The sequence below is a fragment of the Nipponia nippon genome, unplaced genomic scaffold (assembly GCF_047370975.1).
Source record: "Nipponia nippon isolate SJK-2023a ecotype South Korea unplaced genomic scaffold, ASM4737097v1 scaffold_7, whole genome shotgun sequence".
NCBI lineage: Eukaryota > Metazoa > Chordata > Aves > Pelecaniformes > Threskiornithidae > Nipponia > Nipponia nippon.
The window spans coordinates 12,114,318-12,132,864 of record NW_028262391.1 but is presented as its reverse complement, the minus strand read 5'-3'; the positions used below and the strand labels follow the sequence as shown (position 1 = coordinate 12,132,864).

The following is an 18,547-nucleotide window of genomic DNA, read 5'->3' as shown; positions in this document are numbered from 1 at the left end:
TCCTCAAAGCACTTACAGAAAAACTAGTTTTTTTATTAAATCCACGCATGAACAAATACATTATGGAAAAATTTTACTCTAAACCTTAGAGTACTCTGTGGATTATTATACTGTAACTGCTTCAGTTGTTCACACGCAGGCATCTAATGTCTCTTAAAATTACCTACAGCATCAGAAGCACCTGCACAAGGCTGTCGGATATGGCTTGGGACCTGTGGGAGGCTTGTGCTCTTTCAGAGCCACAGTGGAAGACCGAGCATGATATCTCAAAGTAGAACTGGATGGTGCTGTGGGCTACTGAATTGAGCCCTTTGTGTCTGTACTTTTTATCTCTGCTTGATGCCTGTGAATGAGGAGGTGATGAGCAAAGAGAATAACTAAATCAAAACAAAAATTACATTTTTTAAGCCGTTTGGTGCAGAGGTCACTGAACTTGAAAAAAGGCAAGCCTGTAGAGTTCTGGGGAAGCCAACGCCAACTTGGTCTGAGTGATGGTAGTCTCATTATTTTGCACCAGACAAAGACTGGAATCAGTTGGCCATTTCCATTGTAGGAAATACCTTCCCTGTACACACTTCCAATGGTTTTTTTGCTCATGCTGTTTTTGTAGAGCACTGTCCAAGCATCCATATTATTGGCTTATCTTTGTGGCAGAGAGTATTTCTTACTTTGGCTGTTTAAAACTATTTGAGTCTAAATCTCACTAAAGCAAAACTGCTTTTCATTTTCTTTGTGCTCTGCGTCAAAGTTCAGTGGCCATTGTTTTTAATGGAGTCTATGCCAGGCTTTCTACATTACTATTACAATATACCTTATTAGAATGATTCATTTACTTTTTCTGACAGTCATTTACATTTACTGTCACAACCTGTTTCAAAAGCAAAGCACATTTTCTTCATCCGGGGTGGGTCTTATTTAGGGTATCTTGTGAGAGAAAAGAGGATTCTTTTCAGTAGCAAAACACAAGCAAAAATACGATCGTGTTCTTGTATTACTACTTTTGATTTGCTGGAGAAATCCCTCAAACTTTAAAATTTCCTGGCTTGTAGATCTGTCGAAGCTGCAGAACTTCCATGAAAGATGAATCACCCATAGTTATACTAGAAATAGGCACAGGCGAGTGAATTCTTCGTACTTTTCAGTTGAGAAGTTGATTACATTTGTTTTTTTGTGGAATAAAGTCAACAGAGGATTGTTGCCTTCTTGTATATTTGTATCCTAAAGTACTGATTCCAAGAATTTTGTACCAGCGCCATATTGTCAGCTTTATCGCTTCCTTGCAAACGTGAGTAGCTGCTGCTGCTTCACATTGCTCTAAAAACAGCTGCTGCTGGACACCCATGGTCTCACCTTTCAGGAACCACTGCTTGAGGAGGGATTTTGAATGCCCAGCAATAATGATTTTTTTTGTCTTGAGTGATTAAAAAATATGTCTCTCTTTCTTGAAAATGAGTAATAAAATGTTTTGGGTTTTTTTTTCCCTTCTTGAGGAATAAACAGCAATATTCAGTGTTTTTGTCAAGGTAGAGGGATGTACCCCAAAGTGCTGAATATGGGTGCGGGCCTTACGATCTCATGGAATGCTAGCATTATGTTCAGGAAAGATTATGAACTGCTTTAAGGTGCGCTTACTTTTTTTTCACTGCTAGTTGCAATAGTCTAACTTAAATTTATGCTTTTATTAATGTCAGAGGATACTGATACATAACAAGATCCAGACAAGTTTTCTGTCAACTTTCCTACCATCCTCTTTGCTTGAATAATAACTTTCTTGTGCCTTTTTTTTTTTTTTTTTTTAGTCTGTAATGTATGACTAGATTGACTTGGGCAGATCTGCAAAATCTAGAACTCCAGACTTCATACCAGCTGCTTGTTAAGGATGGAGCATTGCATCTCTTCAGACTAGCATGTGGTGTTCTACAAAGATACTAATGACCAAGATTTTTCCTGAGCCTTTATTAGGTCAAGCAAGGAATAATTATTTGGGGTTGGAAATTTGAAGGAGAATGACTTTTGAAATGCATACTGTACTTTTTGGCATAGCATTTGTGGAAAAGGGGGTGGGTTTTTTCTTTTCTCAGGATTCTTTAGTTTCTGGTTATATCAAAAGTTTAGGTGAGTTTGTCTTTAGTAATGTCTTTAGTAATTGCCATTTACATGTGCAGTACTAACAGTCATTTATCTGGACAGTACATATCATCCAAGTGACTACTGAAGTGAGAACTAAATGTGAAATGAAAACTTCTTGGAACCTGGGCTCAAATAACATGCATGTTGCTGTTGCAGGAGGACCGTGACATCATGGAGGCTGATCTGGACAAAGATGAGGTTTTGCAACCTCAACTGGGAGAGCTTGCAGGAGAGAAGCTGCTAACAACGGAGTACTTGGGAGTGAGTACCACTCATCAGGATCTTGAAATAAATTAATTTGCTGGATTGTTTAATTTCAGTAGTTTCATCACTTTCTAAATCTTTTCTTCAATTTGTTGCTTGAAGAGCCAGGTTCTACCTGCATAGCAGTCCAGATCTTTCAGTCTGTTTTATTAGCTGCTGTTCAGAAGAAGTAGAATAAGTTTGAGAAAGGTAGCTACCCTTTCACAGGAGGTGGTTAGGCTGCAGCTTAATAATAAGCTAAAGGCAGCCTTAAGCTTCTGGTGCTACATCAGTGACTCTGTGGGCACACAAAGCAAAGTGCTGAGCAAGTTAATGCTGCAACACTCTGCTGGTCTGAAATTATTTTGGAAAAAAAGTTGAAAAGTTAAGTGCTCCTGCAGACGTTATGCCAGATCAAGTATTGTATGTCTTACCTGAAGCAGCAAAAAGCCATTAAGTAAAAAAGCATAAAGTTTGCATGAATGCCATTTAGTGTGCTGTGACTAATTTGAGATAAATGCGACTGTATGCCTTCTGGATCCCGGAGTCCATAGCTCTAGCAATGCTGATGATGGAAATATGACCTGAGATAAGATGTCCTGGAACAGCCTACAGTGATGCCAGGCAATTTTATCTAGTGACACCAGAATGCAACTTAGTTTCTGATGCAATATTTCTATAGAATTTTCTCTATGATTCCAGTTACCTGTCTTTCCACTGCTTTCTCTTTTTTTTTTTCCTTTATTTCCCATGTATCAGATAATGACTCATACTCCAAAAACCAAGAAGAAGCTGTTTCCTGGTGTCCATCAGAGTATAGATGAGCCTCTTCAGAGACCTGTGACGCCAGGTTATCACAGAACTGTGTACCTAATGTAAGTTCGAACAAATGAGACCAAGTTGGTTTTTTTTAAGCTCCTTTAAAAAACAAAACAACAAAGGAACCCCCAACAATGCCTGATAAATAAACCTTCCCTACATAAAAGTGTGTTGCCATTGTCATTCCTTAAAGATAATTTCAAAACAAGAAAGGAGAGAAATATTGTAGACAGAGAAAGGTCCATTGGCTGACATCACATACTTGGAATAGTTGAGCAAATGTTTACTGATCAGTTTGATTTAAATTTGCGTTATATCCTGTGTGTTCATAGTCCTTTCATCTTCTCATAATGTATTCTATTGGTAAGTTGCATGGAGTATCTAAAATGGCTGGGATCTTCCACTTTATAAGCAAGAAAGTATATTGCTCTGGGGAGATTTGCTAGCTACCCTTAAGAGGACAGATTAAAAAGAAAACAGGAAAGACAAAAATCTTGTTATGTTGGATTTCCTGCTTTGGAAGAAATACATTTTCCAGTGGGGGGGTCTGTGACACCTTGCTCTTGGAGTGATTGCGGTCAAAGGTAGAAGGCTGCGTTGTGAATGGAATAAGGAAATCTTACAGTATAGAGTTCCTTGAACATGTGCTGCCTTCTGTTAGAACAAGTGTATCTTAGTCTTTTAATTTCCAAGATGAGACTTCTCCTTTTCACTGTCCTGACTGAGGAATTAAAATACCAATGAGATCTCAAATTCAAATGATTTTTTTACTTTCAGTTGCATACAGTTTTGAATTTGATCAAATCCAGGTAGCTACAATACAGGCAGCAGTTTATCATGAGGATTTAATGTTTTCATTTCTGCAGATACTTAAGCTGAGAGACTGCAAGTCACTCTAACAATGTATAGATAATAGTACTCAAAAGTCACAGTAGTGGTATAGATAAGTATGGTAAAATGAATGGGTAACCTGAAATACAACAGTGTAATGAAGTTAGAATGTAGAGGTGGTATCAGTCCTGATGTTTGAAGACTGTCCCGTGTCATCCCCCCTGCCATTCTTTGCTTTCATGTTCGTATTTTCTATTTCTTAAAATACACTTTGTCCCCATTTTAGTGTGGAAGATCCATACAGAAAACAGTGAGGACTGATCTAGGCTGTAGTTACACAGGTTTAGTTGACTCTGATCAAAGTCTACTGTTTTGGATAGGGAGTGGTTGCAGCTTTATCTTGCCCATGTTTATTCCCCACCACTGTCTTGTGCTGGCATTAGCATTCATACAAGCAGGGGATGTGACTGGGAGCCCTCCTCAGTCATCCAAATATGTCTTTTTGGCAGCTATACCATTCATATGGGATTATATTGATTATGTTACCAGGGCCTTAGAATGGACAAGTGTAACGTACCAGATCTGGGCACGGAAAAAAGCCCTGGAAGACATTTCTTTTCTTTTTCTTCAGAAAAGTAAGATGAATGAAACACACGCTTCCAAAGCAGAAAAAGAACCTTTGGCTATCCCAGGGCAGAATTTGTCTTGCACAGTCTTGATTTTTCTTCTGAATACTAGCCTGGAAAAAATGGCATCTGTTTGAGCCTGGTGCCTACTCCTTCTGCCTGGTATAGCTTGAATGCGGATTTGGAGTTTTTACTTTGTGTCCTTTCTCACAGTGGTCAACTTTTGCACCATCATAATGTCCACAGCTTTCGCAAGCCCTCTCCCTGTATATTAAATGTGTGTGTGTTTGTAAGAAGAAAACAGCAACTAATTAATATAAGCTCATATTAGTAGCGTAGTGATTATCTAATCATTTTCCTGCAGTCCTCCAAAAGAATTGCAGGCCTTAAAAATCTAAACTGGCTAACACATGACTAAATATACAGTACCACTGTACTGTGGGGTCAGTGTTACCGAGTTCAAAGTCCCACTTTCCCTGCACAGTATTTTGCCCATGGTGGGTTAGGAGACCTGGATTGATTCTGTAGAATCAGTCGTTAGGGTAGGCCTTACAGTCTATTTAGAAAGTATTTTTCAGGAATAAATCTTAGTTACTACCGGAGTGTCTAAGCATTACATTCCTGCTTTAGAAGTGGAAAGAAAAACAAGCTTGTGAAAGTGAAGTGACTTTCCTATGGGAAGTCAGGAAAACGGTGGCAAATCCACCAAAAAGTGGCTTTTATTTCCTGGTGCCGTGTAGCGCACTGCAAGTTATGCATCAGAAATAATCTCTGGAAGTGATTGCATACCTCTCTACCACCATCTACCCAGGCAGTATCTTTACTTAACAGTATCCTGAGATACCGGAGTGACGCTGGTCCCGTATTTTGTCAAAACTTGAATCTCCTTATGAACAGCTGTGCAGCTCATGCCTCCGTAAGATGGCTTCAGGTCACTGCTGGATACAAATTCCAAAGACCTTTCTACCATACTGGTTCTGGTAGCTTTGGGTCTAAGAGAAGTGTGAGTTTGATGGTGTGAAGCGGTCTTTACAGATTGCCTCACTGTGCAAACTAGGGAGGAAAAATCTAAACAGCAGAAATCTAACATGGTGAAAATATGTGAAAATTAATTTCCCTTCTGCTCTGGCCAAATGGTAGAAATAATATGAGTGTTTGGTGCTCCCATGTTTTAAGTAGGAAGCATGAGATACCACCCTGAATGAGAAGTTTGTGGTTTATATCTAACTTATTTGTGTGCAAGAAAACTGCAGTAAATAGATAGACATTCTTGAACTAGATTTTACAGAAGAAAAGGACAAGCTTTGATGGCTTTTATGCTGTTCTAATTTTAGTACAAATTCATTTACTAAAATGAGGAAATACTCTCTTAGGAGGCCTTGCAAGAGGAAGACAATAAAAATGACCAAATCTTAGCTGCCTTAATTTGAAAGCAATATCTGTACTGTATGTATTTCATATTTGAAGTAATTTAAGTGACTTGTGTCTTTGTCAGATGAAATGGCATGAAAAATATCAGACTTTTTAGCCTCGTATGCAGCTTGTCTACCCAAGGACAATCCAGGATAGTTGATCTGAATTATCTGCAGTTTTGGATTCAGCAGAGTAGTTAAACTACATTAAAAAATTGTGTAAATGCTTGGATTCAGAATTGAAGTGAATATAACTTGTTTGAAGCTCTTCATGTGAGACTCAGTGTAACATATTCAATTTTAAAAACATCGTGAAAGAGGAAGCAGTTGATGGCGATACTATAATGTATCTCTTTGAGTTGTTGGTTCATACCTCCAAAAGGGGGGGAGGGGGGGGAAGCAGATTTCTAGCGCTGAATAGAAGTATTCACACAGAAAATTAATGCAGAATAGCCACTGCACATGTAGCAGCTATTCCATGCTAATTTTTCTCTGACTTCCCAGTGCAGACAAGGCTCTAGTTACTTCAGATGAATTGTCACGGAGTTCCTATATGGACAAGGAGCTGAGGGAGCCAGGAAATACTGGAAAGCTGCTTCCCCCACCCCCCCCTCTTTAAAGACTCACTGGCTGAGATCACTCAAGGGGGACTGAACTACTTAATATTCTGCTAGCTGTTTCCTTAGAAACTGATTTAGCTGTGAAATCATTAACTGCCTCCTTGGACTACATCCTTTCTAACTAGAAATATAGTCTAGTTACCTTAATCTGATATTGGGCAGGGAAACTTTCTGTGTCTGCCAACTTCTTTTCACACACTTTTCACACCCTTCTTGCTTCTGCTGTTTTTTGTTGCTTATTACTAAGCAATCTTGTCCGTGTTCTGTCCTTCAGCTACTTCAGTTTCTCATTGATCCACCTCACTTAGGAAATTAACAGTTCTACTTCTTATCTACTTTGGTTTAAGCCTGTATTGCATATTGCTCTGTAAAGTGAAATCCTTGTAATATTCAGGAGCAAATCTTAAATCCTTGAAAAAGCTAAGTATTGAAGACGTCTCAGTCCCGCTGCTACAGTCTTTTTCTTTAAGTGTCCTGCTGGTATTTGGGGTCTTCAGACTGCAAGGAGTTATGGTTTCCTTTCCTCGGCTCTTTTATTGCAGTAGGAAAAAATGTTAATTTCAAATACGTCTAACATCAGCTGGTTTGGGGGAGTTACAGTCATGCAGTTAAATTATGTCTTTAGTACTAGTCTGCAATATGAAATATAAAATAATTTCAATATCTTCTATGTCATTACGGGCAATTAGAAGAAATTATAATTTACTCTCATGCAACTTTTTATACTGCAAGCATTCATCACCCTGCATTCTCCTTTCTCCTCCAGGCCAGAAAACGATACCAGTTCTTGTCGTGATAGGGATGAGAAGCTGCAGGCTTTGCCGAGTGGTCGTCCTCCCATTTGTGGTGGGAGCAGGTCCAGCATTTCTGACCTCTGCATTTCCCCTTCATGTAAGGACATTCTGTGAATGCTGTTGTTAACTATTACTGTCTTTCTTGACTGGGGCAGGCGTTTGGGGCCTAGCTCGTGCATTGTAGATTTTTTTAAATGTAGCCTTGGAACTGGCCCTCCATTTGTAGACCCTGGGGTAGTCTGCAAGACCTTGGGGCACATGGTTGGATTTTGGCTCGAGCTGAATGAATGGTTACAGAAGGTAATGTGTGGTCAGCAGAGACCAATGGTTTCACTTGCCTCGCTCCATCTCGCTTCCTGTGGAAGGGCCAAGGATCATACCCAGGCTTCTGATGCGCAAAGTATCCTGTATTTCACTCCGCAATGTCCTCTGCCTAGGGAAGGAGCTGCAGCCCAGAGACTGCGCTTCCCAACAGGCAAAGCCCCTTACTTGATCAAATATACCCTTGTTTGTATCTAAATGAATCACTGTCTGCTGGCACCTGCAGGCTCTGTTGGCTGGACCTCTGTATTAAAGTTGAAGGCAGCTGCAGTTATCTGCTTAGATTTGCAACTACATTCAAACCATAAAAGGTTGTGGAGGATGGGAAGCCCTGTGCTGTATAGCTGCATTGTGGGTGATGCTGTTAAAGATTCTGTCCTTGCAACTTAAACTGAAACTAATGCAAACTCAGCTGGACCTGAGAGCTCAGAAGCATGTGATGGAATTTAAAAGGTTATAGGCTTCTCAAGTACTTTATTTCTAAACTTCTGATATCCACAGGATCATGGAACTTCGGATGTGGGAGTTTCAACCTTCTTGCAGGGATTCATTAACGTTTCCAATTAGGGATTTAAGACAAAATGTTCTGCAGTCTTAGATAAAGGATCTTGCAGCATATCCAGTACAGAATTATTAATAACTTCAGAGAAAGCATGCCTTTACTTTGCTGAAAAATATGCTTTGAAGCAGTAAAGGAATAGAATACTTTTTACTCTCTCTTCTATTTTTTTAAATTTCCTAGAGGAAATTAAAAGGATTCTGAGAAAAGTAACCAAGGTCTTGCAGACAGGAATTTGCTTGCGTAATGCCTAGAGCTGATAAATATAACATGCTGAATGAAGGCCGTGTGATAGAAGCAGATGAAGCTCCTGTTCAAGATGGGCACTTGGGTTCTCGCCGTTTTGTAGGAATGAGAGCTGCTGTCCTCAAGCCTCGCTTTGCGCAGTAGCAGCTTGAGTATAGCTGAGCCCGTTCTGCGCGGAGGTTAGCTGGCCGGGGCAGCAACTGAGAACCGCAGAGGTGTTAAACTAATCAAAAGCATACTGACTTGACAGTTTTCCTATATAGAAGAAAAAAAATGGAGTTTTACATACTCGTGCTTCGTAAAGGAAATTAAGCCAAGCAGGTATCAAAGGTGTTCCTATTTGCTCTTTTAAAGTGTAACTGGATGCAATTTCTAAGGCATTATGCAGCCATCAGGAGCCCAGCGTGCCTTCTGAACCACATTTTGATAGTATCTTGCCAGTGAAATGCATTCACTCACCTCTGTCACTCTTTCTGTGCTGCTGATGCTGTCTGACAGTTTGCTTGGAGATTTGTGGGGAGGTTTAAACAGGGAGCCTGAGTAAGTCAGCAAAGTAGATGTTGTTCATTATTGATGGCAAATATTGATTTAAAGCCTTCATGCTGAAGAAATTCCTGCCAACTTTAATGTTTCATGTTGTCAGAACTTCGCTTGTAGCTTCTGTCTAAAACGGTTTGTTAGCTGTTTTCAGTCAAAATTATATGCAGGCGGATCCTAATAAGATGACTAGATTATACTCTTTTTCTTGTAGAAAAATCTTGGAGGTCAGAATATACAGCATGTTGCAAGTTTATATGCATTATACATGTAAAAAGACAGTGTGTGGCAGAGACAATTCTTCCGAGCACTAATCCAGGCTATAAAACAACACTGAGCTACTTGAAGGATTGCCAGAGGTTTGTTTCAGGTTTTTGCAAGTAGCCAGTGAAATACATGCTTGTCTTTCTTACCTTTTGGGATTTAGAAATTAGGAGTAGGAAAAGAGAAGAGAAAAGAGAGACTGCATGCTGGATCCCCTGGTTGTTCATGTCAGTGATAGGGACTTTCATTCTGTATAATGATAATTGGACTGGATCTTTGGATATCCCCTGTTTTCCAAAAGGCAGTGGGTTTTGTAATTTTCAAATTGGAAAGGCTTTAATTTAAAACAATGGAAAATAAGCCCTTTCTCTTCTAGTGCCTTCTAAGATGCACCGGTGAACAGTACGTAACAGAAAGGTGTAAAAATAATTGTACTGCTTCTAGAGACTGTCATCGTGTCCTGCCAGACATCTTTGCTGTGAAATAAATAGGCAGTTTATTGAGTTCTGATCTTGATCTGATGGTCTTTATGGAGTACCAGGAACCTGCTCACTTCAGAATATGTGTTTTCCAGCATCACATGTGGGATTTTGAGTTTCATGCAGTCAAGTCGTGAAATGAATAGTAAGAGCCCAAGAGTGAAAAAAGAGTTAGAATAAAAGCTTCGTGTGAACAGTTAGCATCATCAAGGTCATATCACAAGGAAGCTAAGTTTAGCCTCAAGGAGGCTAAGTTTAGCCTCAAGAAACCTTGATCCTCTTTTGTTTTCTAAAAATGAGAGCGGTTCTTAATGTCCTCCATGCCTGGATATATTCAGCTGTTCTTGAATCGGTCTGATTTTGTCTGGGTCCATCTTCCCTTTTTATCACTTTGGTAGAGAATCAATAATTCTGGCTCTTTTTTCTTTTTTGTCTCCTGTGAGCAGAAAACCTGTGGACTAAAGATGAACCCTGGCCATCTTACTCCGCTTATTATGCTGAATGTCAGACAGAACATGTGCTGGGCAGCCAAATGCTTGTCTGAAAGTGACCTGATCTGCATCCATGTCAGCATGTGAGAGCAAATCAGGAGGGCAGCCTGTCCTGAGCGTGGGAGGAATGGAGCTAGGGATGTTCCCTAAACTCTTATTGAACACATGCACATCTTGGTAGCCTTGTGTGTCTCAGCAAACTGACTCTTCTTCCCTTCTCCATTAGTGCAAAGCAGCAAGTGAGGTGTATTGAACAAATGTAATAGACCTGAATTCTGACAGAAGTGTAAAACACTGGTTATTGTCCGCAGTGGCTGCCTGTTATTATGGATATGTACAGACAACTGCAAGTGGTTGCATTCCTGAGGCTCCAATGAGCTATCGGTCATTAGCTGATACACGTTAACTGGTGGTCTGCATGCTCCTAGCCTATTGCAAATGCAGAGTGTAGCTGCTTTGAAGATGATCCAAGTATGTTTTACTTTCCAACTGCAAAGGGCTGGAAGTATGCAGGCTTGCAGTTGGCTTGGCTCAGCTGATGAGCTGTAATGCGCTCTGCCACACTAACTCAGTAGCCTGTTGTTACCTCAAGGTTTCCTTCATACAGCAGGAACTGTGACTTGATTGTGTTTCTAGTAAAACTGTAAAGAGACAACTCCTCACTGAACTGTGTTTCTTTTTTAAATAGCAGTTGAAATGAAGTCAGCTAAAGTATTCTCATCAGGCCATAGAATGGACCGAAGCATCCCAGCTGATGACGATATCTTGTCTTCCCGATCTACTGACTTCACCCAGGACAAAGTGAATGGACAATCGCATAGGTATGATTTATCCAGAGGAGTACCTAAAAGTGCAAGAGGAGTCTGAGGGGACTTACCAGCTAATTCCGTGCTGCTGTAAAGACAATTTGTGAAGTCATTTGATGTATGATGTAGTCTGGTCTGAGACAGCTGTGGTGGTGCTTGCCAAAAAAAATACCCTTAGCTGTGCCAGAGGCAGCTGTTCAATTTCTAAGCATCTGATCCAGAATGGGAGATTCTGGAGCAAGACATTATTAATGAACTTCATGTGTATGCACAATGCAGTCTTCTGCAAATAAAACTTCCTGATTGCTTCCTTAGATGACTCGACTCTAACCCATGAAAAATCATTTATTAGTAAAGAAATAGGTAGGATTGTGGAAACAGGGCAGGAATTAACTTGCAGAAGGAAGAAAAATAAAGCATTTAAGTGGATTCAGACTGTTTAAACATGCTGAGTTGCTAGCACTGCTGACCAGAGTCCCTGATTTATCCACTAGACGGATATAGAAAGGGAGGCAATATTATGAGTTCTCCCAGCAATGGGTTTCAACTTTTCCTTGAAACAATTTCTGTCAAAAGAAGCTGAAAGATCTTGCTCTCCTTCTCCTGTTCATACCTTGAGCCCTCTGTGAAGCCTTTGTCATATGTAGGACTGTGATGTTATATCTTGGATGAGAACTAGGAATTCATTAGCAATTGGACCAAGGTTTACTGAAGTTTTTCAGGGCCCGCATGTGTCCTTCAGACATTAACAGCTTTTTCCTATAGCTAATTTGATTGGGCCAAGTTTTAAACAGTGAGTGTAGAGAAATTTTAAAAGCAAGTACATTCCAGAAGTAAAACACAGAATGGGTGGAGATGTGTTAAAGATGTGTTTTACCAGCTCTTTATGTATCTGATTTTTCAGAAGTGCTTAGTTCTTTGTGTCAGTTAAAGCTCTAGCACTTCTGAAAACTGGACTCTCTGCTTAGAGCTTTGTTTCCTTCTGGCCTACAGATGCCTATATGTGGTTTTTTGGGGGTTTTGTGTGGTTTTGGTATTTTTTTTCCCCAGTTGCACTGTTTCCATGGTGAGATCTGAGAAATTATATATTGTCAACAAATTCTCACTGGTTAGTAGCTGAAGTGCTTAGTAGTCATACCCCTATACCAGCATGACTGGTTTTATTTCTGTTGCCTGTCCTAACAGTAGCTAAGCATGTGCTACAAATACAAATAGACCATGAGAATTTTATGGCCAAATTGCTTGCTTTGTGATGGAGAGAGAGATTATTTTTCAGGCTTTGGCTTGCAAGAATCAAGCCAAATTGGCAGCATCTTGCCCCCCACCTTGGTGAGAGGCTTTGCTCCTCTACAGTCATAATCTATTATTAAAAAGATGTGTCCCCAGTAATCTTTAATTTTTCTTCATAAATGTATGTCTAAATCTCAGTAATAGATGGATCTCTAACTGAAGGCACAGGTGCAGTATCCTGCAGAAGAAGCTAATATTTTTTCATTGTACAGTAATTTGTATTTACAAATGCAGCCTCGAGTTACGGATATGGGAATGTAGCCTGTCACAGTCCCAGTGAACACAGGGTTTCCTGTGTCAAGGGTCTTTTGTTAATATGTTGGTGTTGCAATAGCTAGACCTGCCTTTTCATTCTTGGAAGCATACTTCAATTTGTTTGCAAAACAAACGGAGCAGATAAATCACTGCTTTGGTCATAATTTTTACGACTGTAAGAGAGATCTCCTTCCTACTAGACAAATACCAAGACCTTCCTAGAAGAGGTATGTATGAGAAAAGGAGGGCTGAGTTGTGGTGATGAAGCAGTCACTGCTATTTCCCCTCTTCCTTACCCGTATAAACTGGGAATTTAACTGCACAGAGATCAGTGAAATTATGCTAAATCAGTCTGAGAGAAGAATGAGGCCCTATTAGTGACATGTCTATGCAGTTGTTTTATTTCCAGAGGAACAAATGATTGTTCTAGCTGATGCATGTCAGACTGGCAGCTGCCCCTGCATTGCTATTCCCTGCTGCGTTTTGATCATGTAAGAATATAGATCTGTTGTGCTTTTTAGGTAATCGAGGATAAATTTGTAATAGACTTGAGTTTACAATTGTGGCTGGCTGAAAAAGCCCTTATTTTTTTATTGTGACTATGTCCAGTATCATCATAATAAAGAGCTTAAACTCTGCAGGGCCTTCTTAGGTCTCTAATGGTCTTGCTTTTCTGATAATCTGGTAAATATGACCAAAAGTCCAAGTGTATTTGTCTTAGAGAAAATGGTCTAACTCATCTTTGTATGTTCAAGTCCTGTCATGTCTCCTGGTTGATTATTCCAATCCCAGTGTCAGTCTGTTGTGCACTTTTTTATAGACAATTATTTCCATTTTTTCTAAGTAAGCGATTTTCTTTCTTCTCAATGCAAATGTAGATTTCTGTGTGAGTTTTGTGGGTTTGGTTTTTTGTTTGGTTGGTTTGGGTTGGTTGTTTTCCTTGTTTGTTTGAGCACTTGCTCTCAAATTACCACATCTTGTCGTAAATGACTTCTTTACCAAATAAGACAGAACATTTTCCCACAGTAGATTTTGCTGCTTCTTTCTTCATCTTATCAAGTTCTAAAGGATGCCAAATAGCAGTGTTCTGTGTTATTCTGAGGATTAATTGTTCTCTGTTGATCTTGGCCTATTTATTGATGTAGTGAAAGTTGAGGTGGTTCTGTGACACCTGGGCACATGGAGACCGAGATCTGCTCTGCATCCCATCAGAAAAACAGCAGTTTTTTCTCAACTTTACAGTGTTTGCTACCAGCTTATTTCCTATAATCCTTTCCTGAAGAGTTTGCAAAGATGTGAGCCACCCTGTGTGACCACTGTGTATCTCTCTCTCTGGTAAAGTGACTCTGGCTGCATTAACGGTTGGACTCGATGATCTCAGAGGTCCTTTCCAACCTTAATGATTCTATGCTTCTATGATGGCTTTCCTTTATCTCCAAAGTGCCTATTGTCTAGCTGCCTGGATTACTGCAGTGAAACTTGTTGATGGGTATAAAAACACTTTTTAGTGTATGGGAATACAGATCCAGGGGTTTGTTATCTATTGCTGAATAAGGAAAGCAAAGTTCATTTATGGCTCAAAAACTGCTGTGAGGCTGTTGGATCTTTCTTTTTAATCCATGTTAGCATATCATAGTACACATAAAATTACCATGAAGAGCACTAGTGAACTGAAAACCCAGCTCTTAAACCAAAGTGAATAAAATGACAAAAAAAGCAATAACAATGAGACTATTTTATGGAGAGAGATATTTAAATATGTCTGTGGTCCATGGCTTGGGGTTTTATCTAGCCAATCTTTCTTTTTTGGTTTTATTTTGCTAGTATGTTTCTGCTGCCATCTGCCACCTCCTCCTCTGAAATGAGACAAGTGTAGTATTTCTAATACTCGGAGATAGGTAGAGGGCTGCAGAGATGGCTCTTAGCCGACCAGTTAGCATGTCTCGGTCCTTAACAGTTAGCATATACATATGCAAAATACAGACAATAATGCTATTTAAAATACAAAAGAAACACTTGCTCAAATCTCCCTGCAAGGTGAAGCAGGGCTATGGAAGGGCTAATCAGCACTGACTCAGCAGCATTCCCAGGGAAAGAGGGGAGATTAAATGTCTTGAAAATCCTCCTAATCACCCACAAAGGGTTCTTTCATGGAGCTAAAAACATCGGGACTTTACACTTTAATCGCCTGTCTTTAGGTGGCACCTTTTTCGATCTCCTGCCTTTGACTCTGCTTTTATTTGCTTTTTAAATATAATGAGCTTTTTCATGTAGCGGTTCTTAAAGTTTACTCTTTTCTCCTCTTAAGAGAAAATTGACTCACTAGAGCAAACATGAATATAGATTCAGAATTATTTGAGAGACTTGCTTCTTCCTGGTAGCCTCCATTTTTGTACCTAGGAAAGAATATATTGATGCTGGTGGCAAGGAAGGACAGTGTATTGTCACATAGTCATGGACTAAATTGTAAAGAATGGTGTTCTTGCAGCACATGCAGATTGTGAAGTAGCAGCAGCTGGTTTATGTTCTCAGTGGGAATAAGGAACCTGTGTACTTAGGGAATTTATTTCATAGATGCCACCGCAGCTTTTTGCTCTTTTGACAAAGCCTTCAGGGAGTTCTACAAATCTTATCACAGCTGGGAGCCAGGGAGGCTGCCTGTGTCTGCCCAGATTGTGACCTATACCTAGGAGAAATAATAGTGCCTGTGCCCTAAAAGGATGTATTCCTGTGCTGTAGCATTTCTATATGTTTTTCACACCTCAGATTGAGTCTCTGTGTGTGATAAATACAAGGGAAAAGCTAAAGATCTATTACTTGCTTGCAGGGGACTTAACTGAACCTGTTCAATCATGTTGTCCAAAGAACCAGGTTTGAGTAGGTAGACAGGTCGATAGAGCCAGGTTTAGAGGCTGTGCGGTAAGTACATGCCCCAGGGCAGTAACTGTGGTGCCATGTTCCTTTCCATTTGCAGTGTCCCTGAATTTTGAGCAGTCTGTCATGCTGTCACAGCATGTACTGCAGGTTTCACTTGGTTGCAGACTCATTATGCATACATATTTCTCCATGCATTGCTAACCCTTTCCATCTCCTACAGCGAATTTCCCGCAGCCTTCACCAGCAAACCCAAGATCCCACGCACTCCTGAAGTGCCAAGTGCCAGCCCCAGAAAGGGAAAGATCCCAGCCATTGCTCCCCAGTTCTCTCAGTCTGGACCCCAACAAACAAGCCGTCCCAGCACCTCAGGATCATCCACAAGGAGCAGACAGAGTAAGTGGAAAAAGTCATCATTCTGTTTGTCAGGCCTTGGGGTGGGAAAGGAGGGAACCCTGTAGTAGCTCTCCAGGAACGAAGTCGTATGCTACAAATGTGCCAGGAGTGTATGACATTGTACTTGTCACCTGCAGGATGTACAACCATGTAATTATATCCTGCTGAACGCTGCTCCTATTTCCAGGCTGTCATGTGAGCAGTTAAGAGACATGCTTTTTCCTGTCGCTGGGTGGACAAAAGTGGCCCAAATTCTCAGAAGTTTGGGGGGAAACTTCTAGTCTCAGATTAGACTTTCTCTAGATGTCATTAAACTTCTTCCTTTTCTTTAGACACTTGTTCGCTCCCCTGTGTAACTTGTTTAATGTTCTTGAATTTGGATCCCTGGGTGTGTCTACACTGCAACTGAACATAGACCAGATATCAGGCAGTTCAGAAGATAGGCTCAGGGCAGCCTAGTAAGCAGACAGCCAAACCTGGTGTGCGGCTTGTGGCAGTCATCATTCTGCTGGAGACTTGTATTTAAGAACCATGTGGATGTGTCGTTGCCTGAAGAGGTTTAAGCAGTACTCGTTTGCAGCGGGCTCAGAAGAGAGGAGGGCCGTGACTTGAGGTTAGAGGGAAAGGATGGATGCTTGCTTTACGCCAGTCAACACAAGCCCAGTAAAGTGGAAATGTTGATCTCGGATGCTCACACAACAGTAAACACGTGTGTAGTGTGTAAGCTGTGGGGTTTTTTTGGGGGGCAGGGGGAAGAAAGATGCATTCTTCAGTAATGAATAAGCTTTTTCTCTGGAGTGTGGATAAGACTAGCTGGATTCAAATACACCTCTGGGTCCATCATCAATGAAAATGGCAGGAGCTATGTGCTGTATATTCTTGTTCCAAATGTATCGTAAGAGGTTTAGTGATGATTGTTCGATCACAATGTAACATCACCTCTATTCTTTAGCTGTAACTGTTATCTTTAAACATTTCACAAAAAAATGGTCACTCATAATACCTTGCAAGCCTTCCCAAGAAATTTGAGGTATGTGTATATTGTTAGGTCCTCATTACAGGTAGGGAAAATGAAACTCAGAGAATTGAAATAGCCTAGTAAATCAGCAAAAGAGCTGGAAAGCGCTTCCTAAGTCTTCTGTGTTGCTCACTCACTGTCGTTCCACACAGTTGCTTGTGCAGGGAGATGGGGTGGTTTCATTCGGGGACTACAGGTGAGGCAGTGGAAGGGAATGTCCCTGGTGGTTAAGGGAGGTTTTGACCTAGAGAGTACTTGCTTGAACAGTCCTGTGCTTCGGTAACACTGCCAGCTCTTTTGGCTTTACTTTTGCTGCATATGCCCTGTGTTTTACCTCTGACATCAGTGCTTTCTGTTTCCTGTGATAGGAGCAGTGTTCTGCCCTGACTGAGCGTGGTGTTAACACTCGAGAGTCTGTCCCTGGTTCCTGTTTCGGTTCATTTACAAAAGCACTAGCCCATTGAAAAGGAGCCGCTTTGCTGAAGAAGGGAAAAAAGCATAGTGTGTGCGCGCGCACAGACACTCCTCTGCATTTTCTAGTTTCTCCAGGGCAGCTTTACACTCCTGGGTGCGTGTGTCCTATGAAAGATGCAACATATGTGTGTTGCTCTCATAGGGCTCTGGAGTAAGTTCCTTTTCCAGTGGCACAGTGTATAACATATTTTATTTTGAAATGCCATTAAAGCAGAGCGTGATCAGAGTTCTACATCACTTGGGTTTCTCTGTTGATTCAGTATATGTAATTTGTAAGCCCAGACTCTTGAGCTCTTCTAACTTTTATTGGATAGGATTTGTCTTACAATATACCTCTTATCTTTGCTGTGTCTGTGCATCCTAAAGCCGAATGTATTGCGGGCATCACATCTTACTATGTGTCCATTTACCTTTTCTCCTGAGTTTTCTGTTGGGGTTCCAGGTAATTGTTTTCTGTCTCTCCACATGTGCCATGAGACAGACTTGGTGTCAGCAATTGAATGTTAAACTCTTATCTTCCTGCTAAAAATAGCAAAGAAATTATTTTGCAAACAAGTTATCTTCCACTCACTTTGTGTACATGTATCCTGCATGGTTGTCTGCTGTCACAGAGCACCCATTAGTTATTGCCCATCTTGCAGGGCCTTTCACACAGGTTTTTATGCTTGGGAAAAGTGAGAGGAAGGTGATAAGGACCAGATTTTTAAAGGACTAAAAAGGGCTTTAAGCACCTATGTCCAAACCTGAGGTTTTCAAAGGTAACTAAATTCCCAGCTGTTACTTAAAGGTGCAGGTAGGCATCTGAAGCAGGTGAGCCCCTAATGTTTCCCTAGTAAAGCTCTGTGCTACTGTTCCTTTAATTTCCTAGCTGACTTATCTGTAAATCAAAAATGGTATCAGATGCAGAGATATTGGCAATCAGTAGATTTCAGCAATTGCTGTCTCCCATTTGCCTGCTCCATAGGTATGTAGGTTTTTACATATCAAGAGACTCTGTCCCAGTGGAAGATTGTCTTTAGCTTGTGGATTTCTTGGTATTTCTGGAGAAATACAGGTTTTTAT

At 40.5% G+C, this 18,547-nt stretch overlaps 1 protein-coding gene across 12 annotated transcripts in view; it reads left to right on the top strand.

The window, feature by feature from the left end:
* The window catches only part of ARMC9 (armadillo repeat containing 9), an 86,174-nt gene that overhangs the window by 58,694 nt on the left and 8,933 nt on the right, over window positions 1–18,547 (top strand). For 3 of the 12 annotated variants that reach the window (XM_087739923.1, XM_087739922.1, XM_087739921.1), the window contains exons 21-26: window positions 2,287–2,391; window positions 3,133–3,248; window positions 7,448–7,572; window positions 11,061–11,193; window positions 15,821–15,993; window positions 16,326–16,742. In XM_087739923.1, the coding sequence (XP_087596049.1) occupies window positions 2,287–2,391; window positions 3,133–3,248; window positions 7,448–7,572; window positions 11,061–11,193; window positions 15,821–15,993; window positions 16,326–16,402 (729 nt within the window). In that variant the 3' untranslated portion in view covers window positions 16,403–16,742. Of the gene's footprint in view, window positions 1–2,286; window positions 2,392–3,132; window positions 3,253–7,447; window positions 7,573–11,060; window positions 11,194–15,820; window positions 15,994–16,325; window positions 16,746–17,379; window positions 17,570–18,547 lie in introns of those variants that run through there. The other 9 variants (XM_087739930.1, XM_087739929.1, XM_087739928.1 and 6 more) reach the window with 7 other exon arrangements.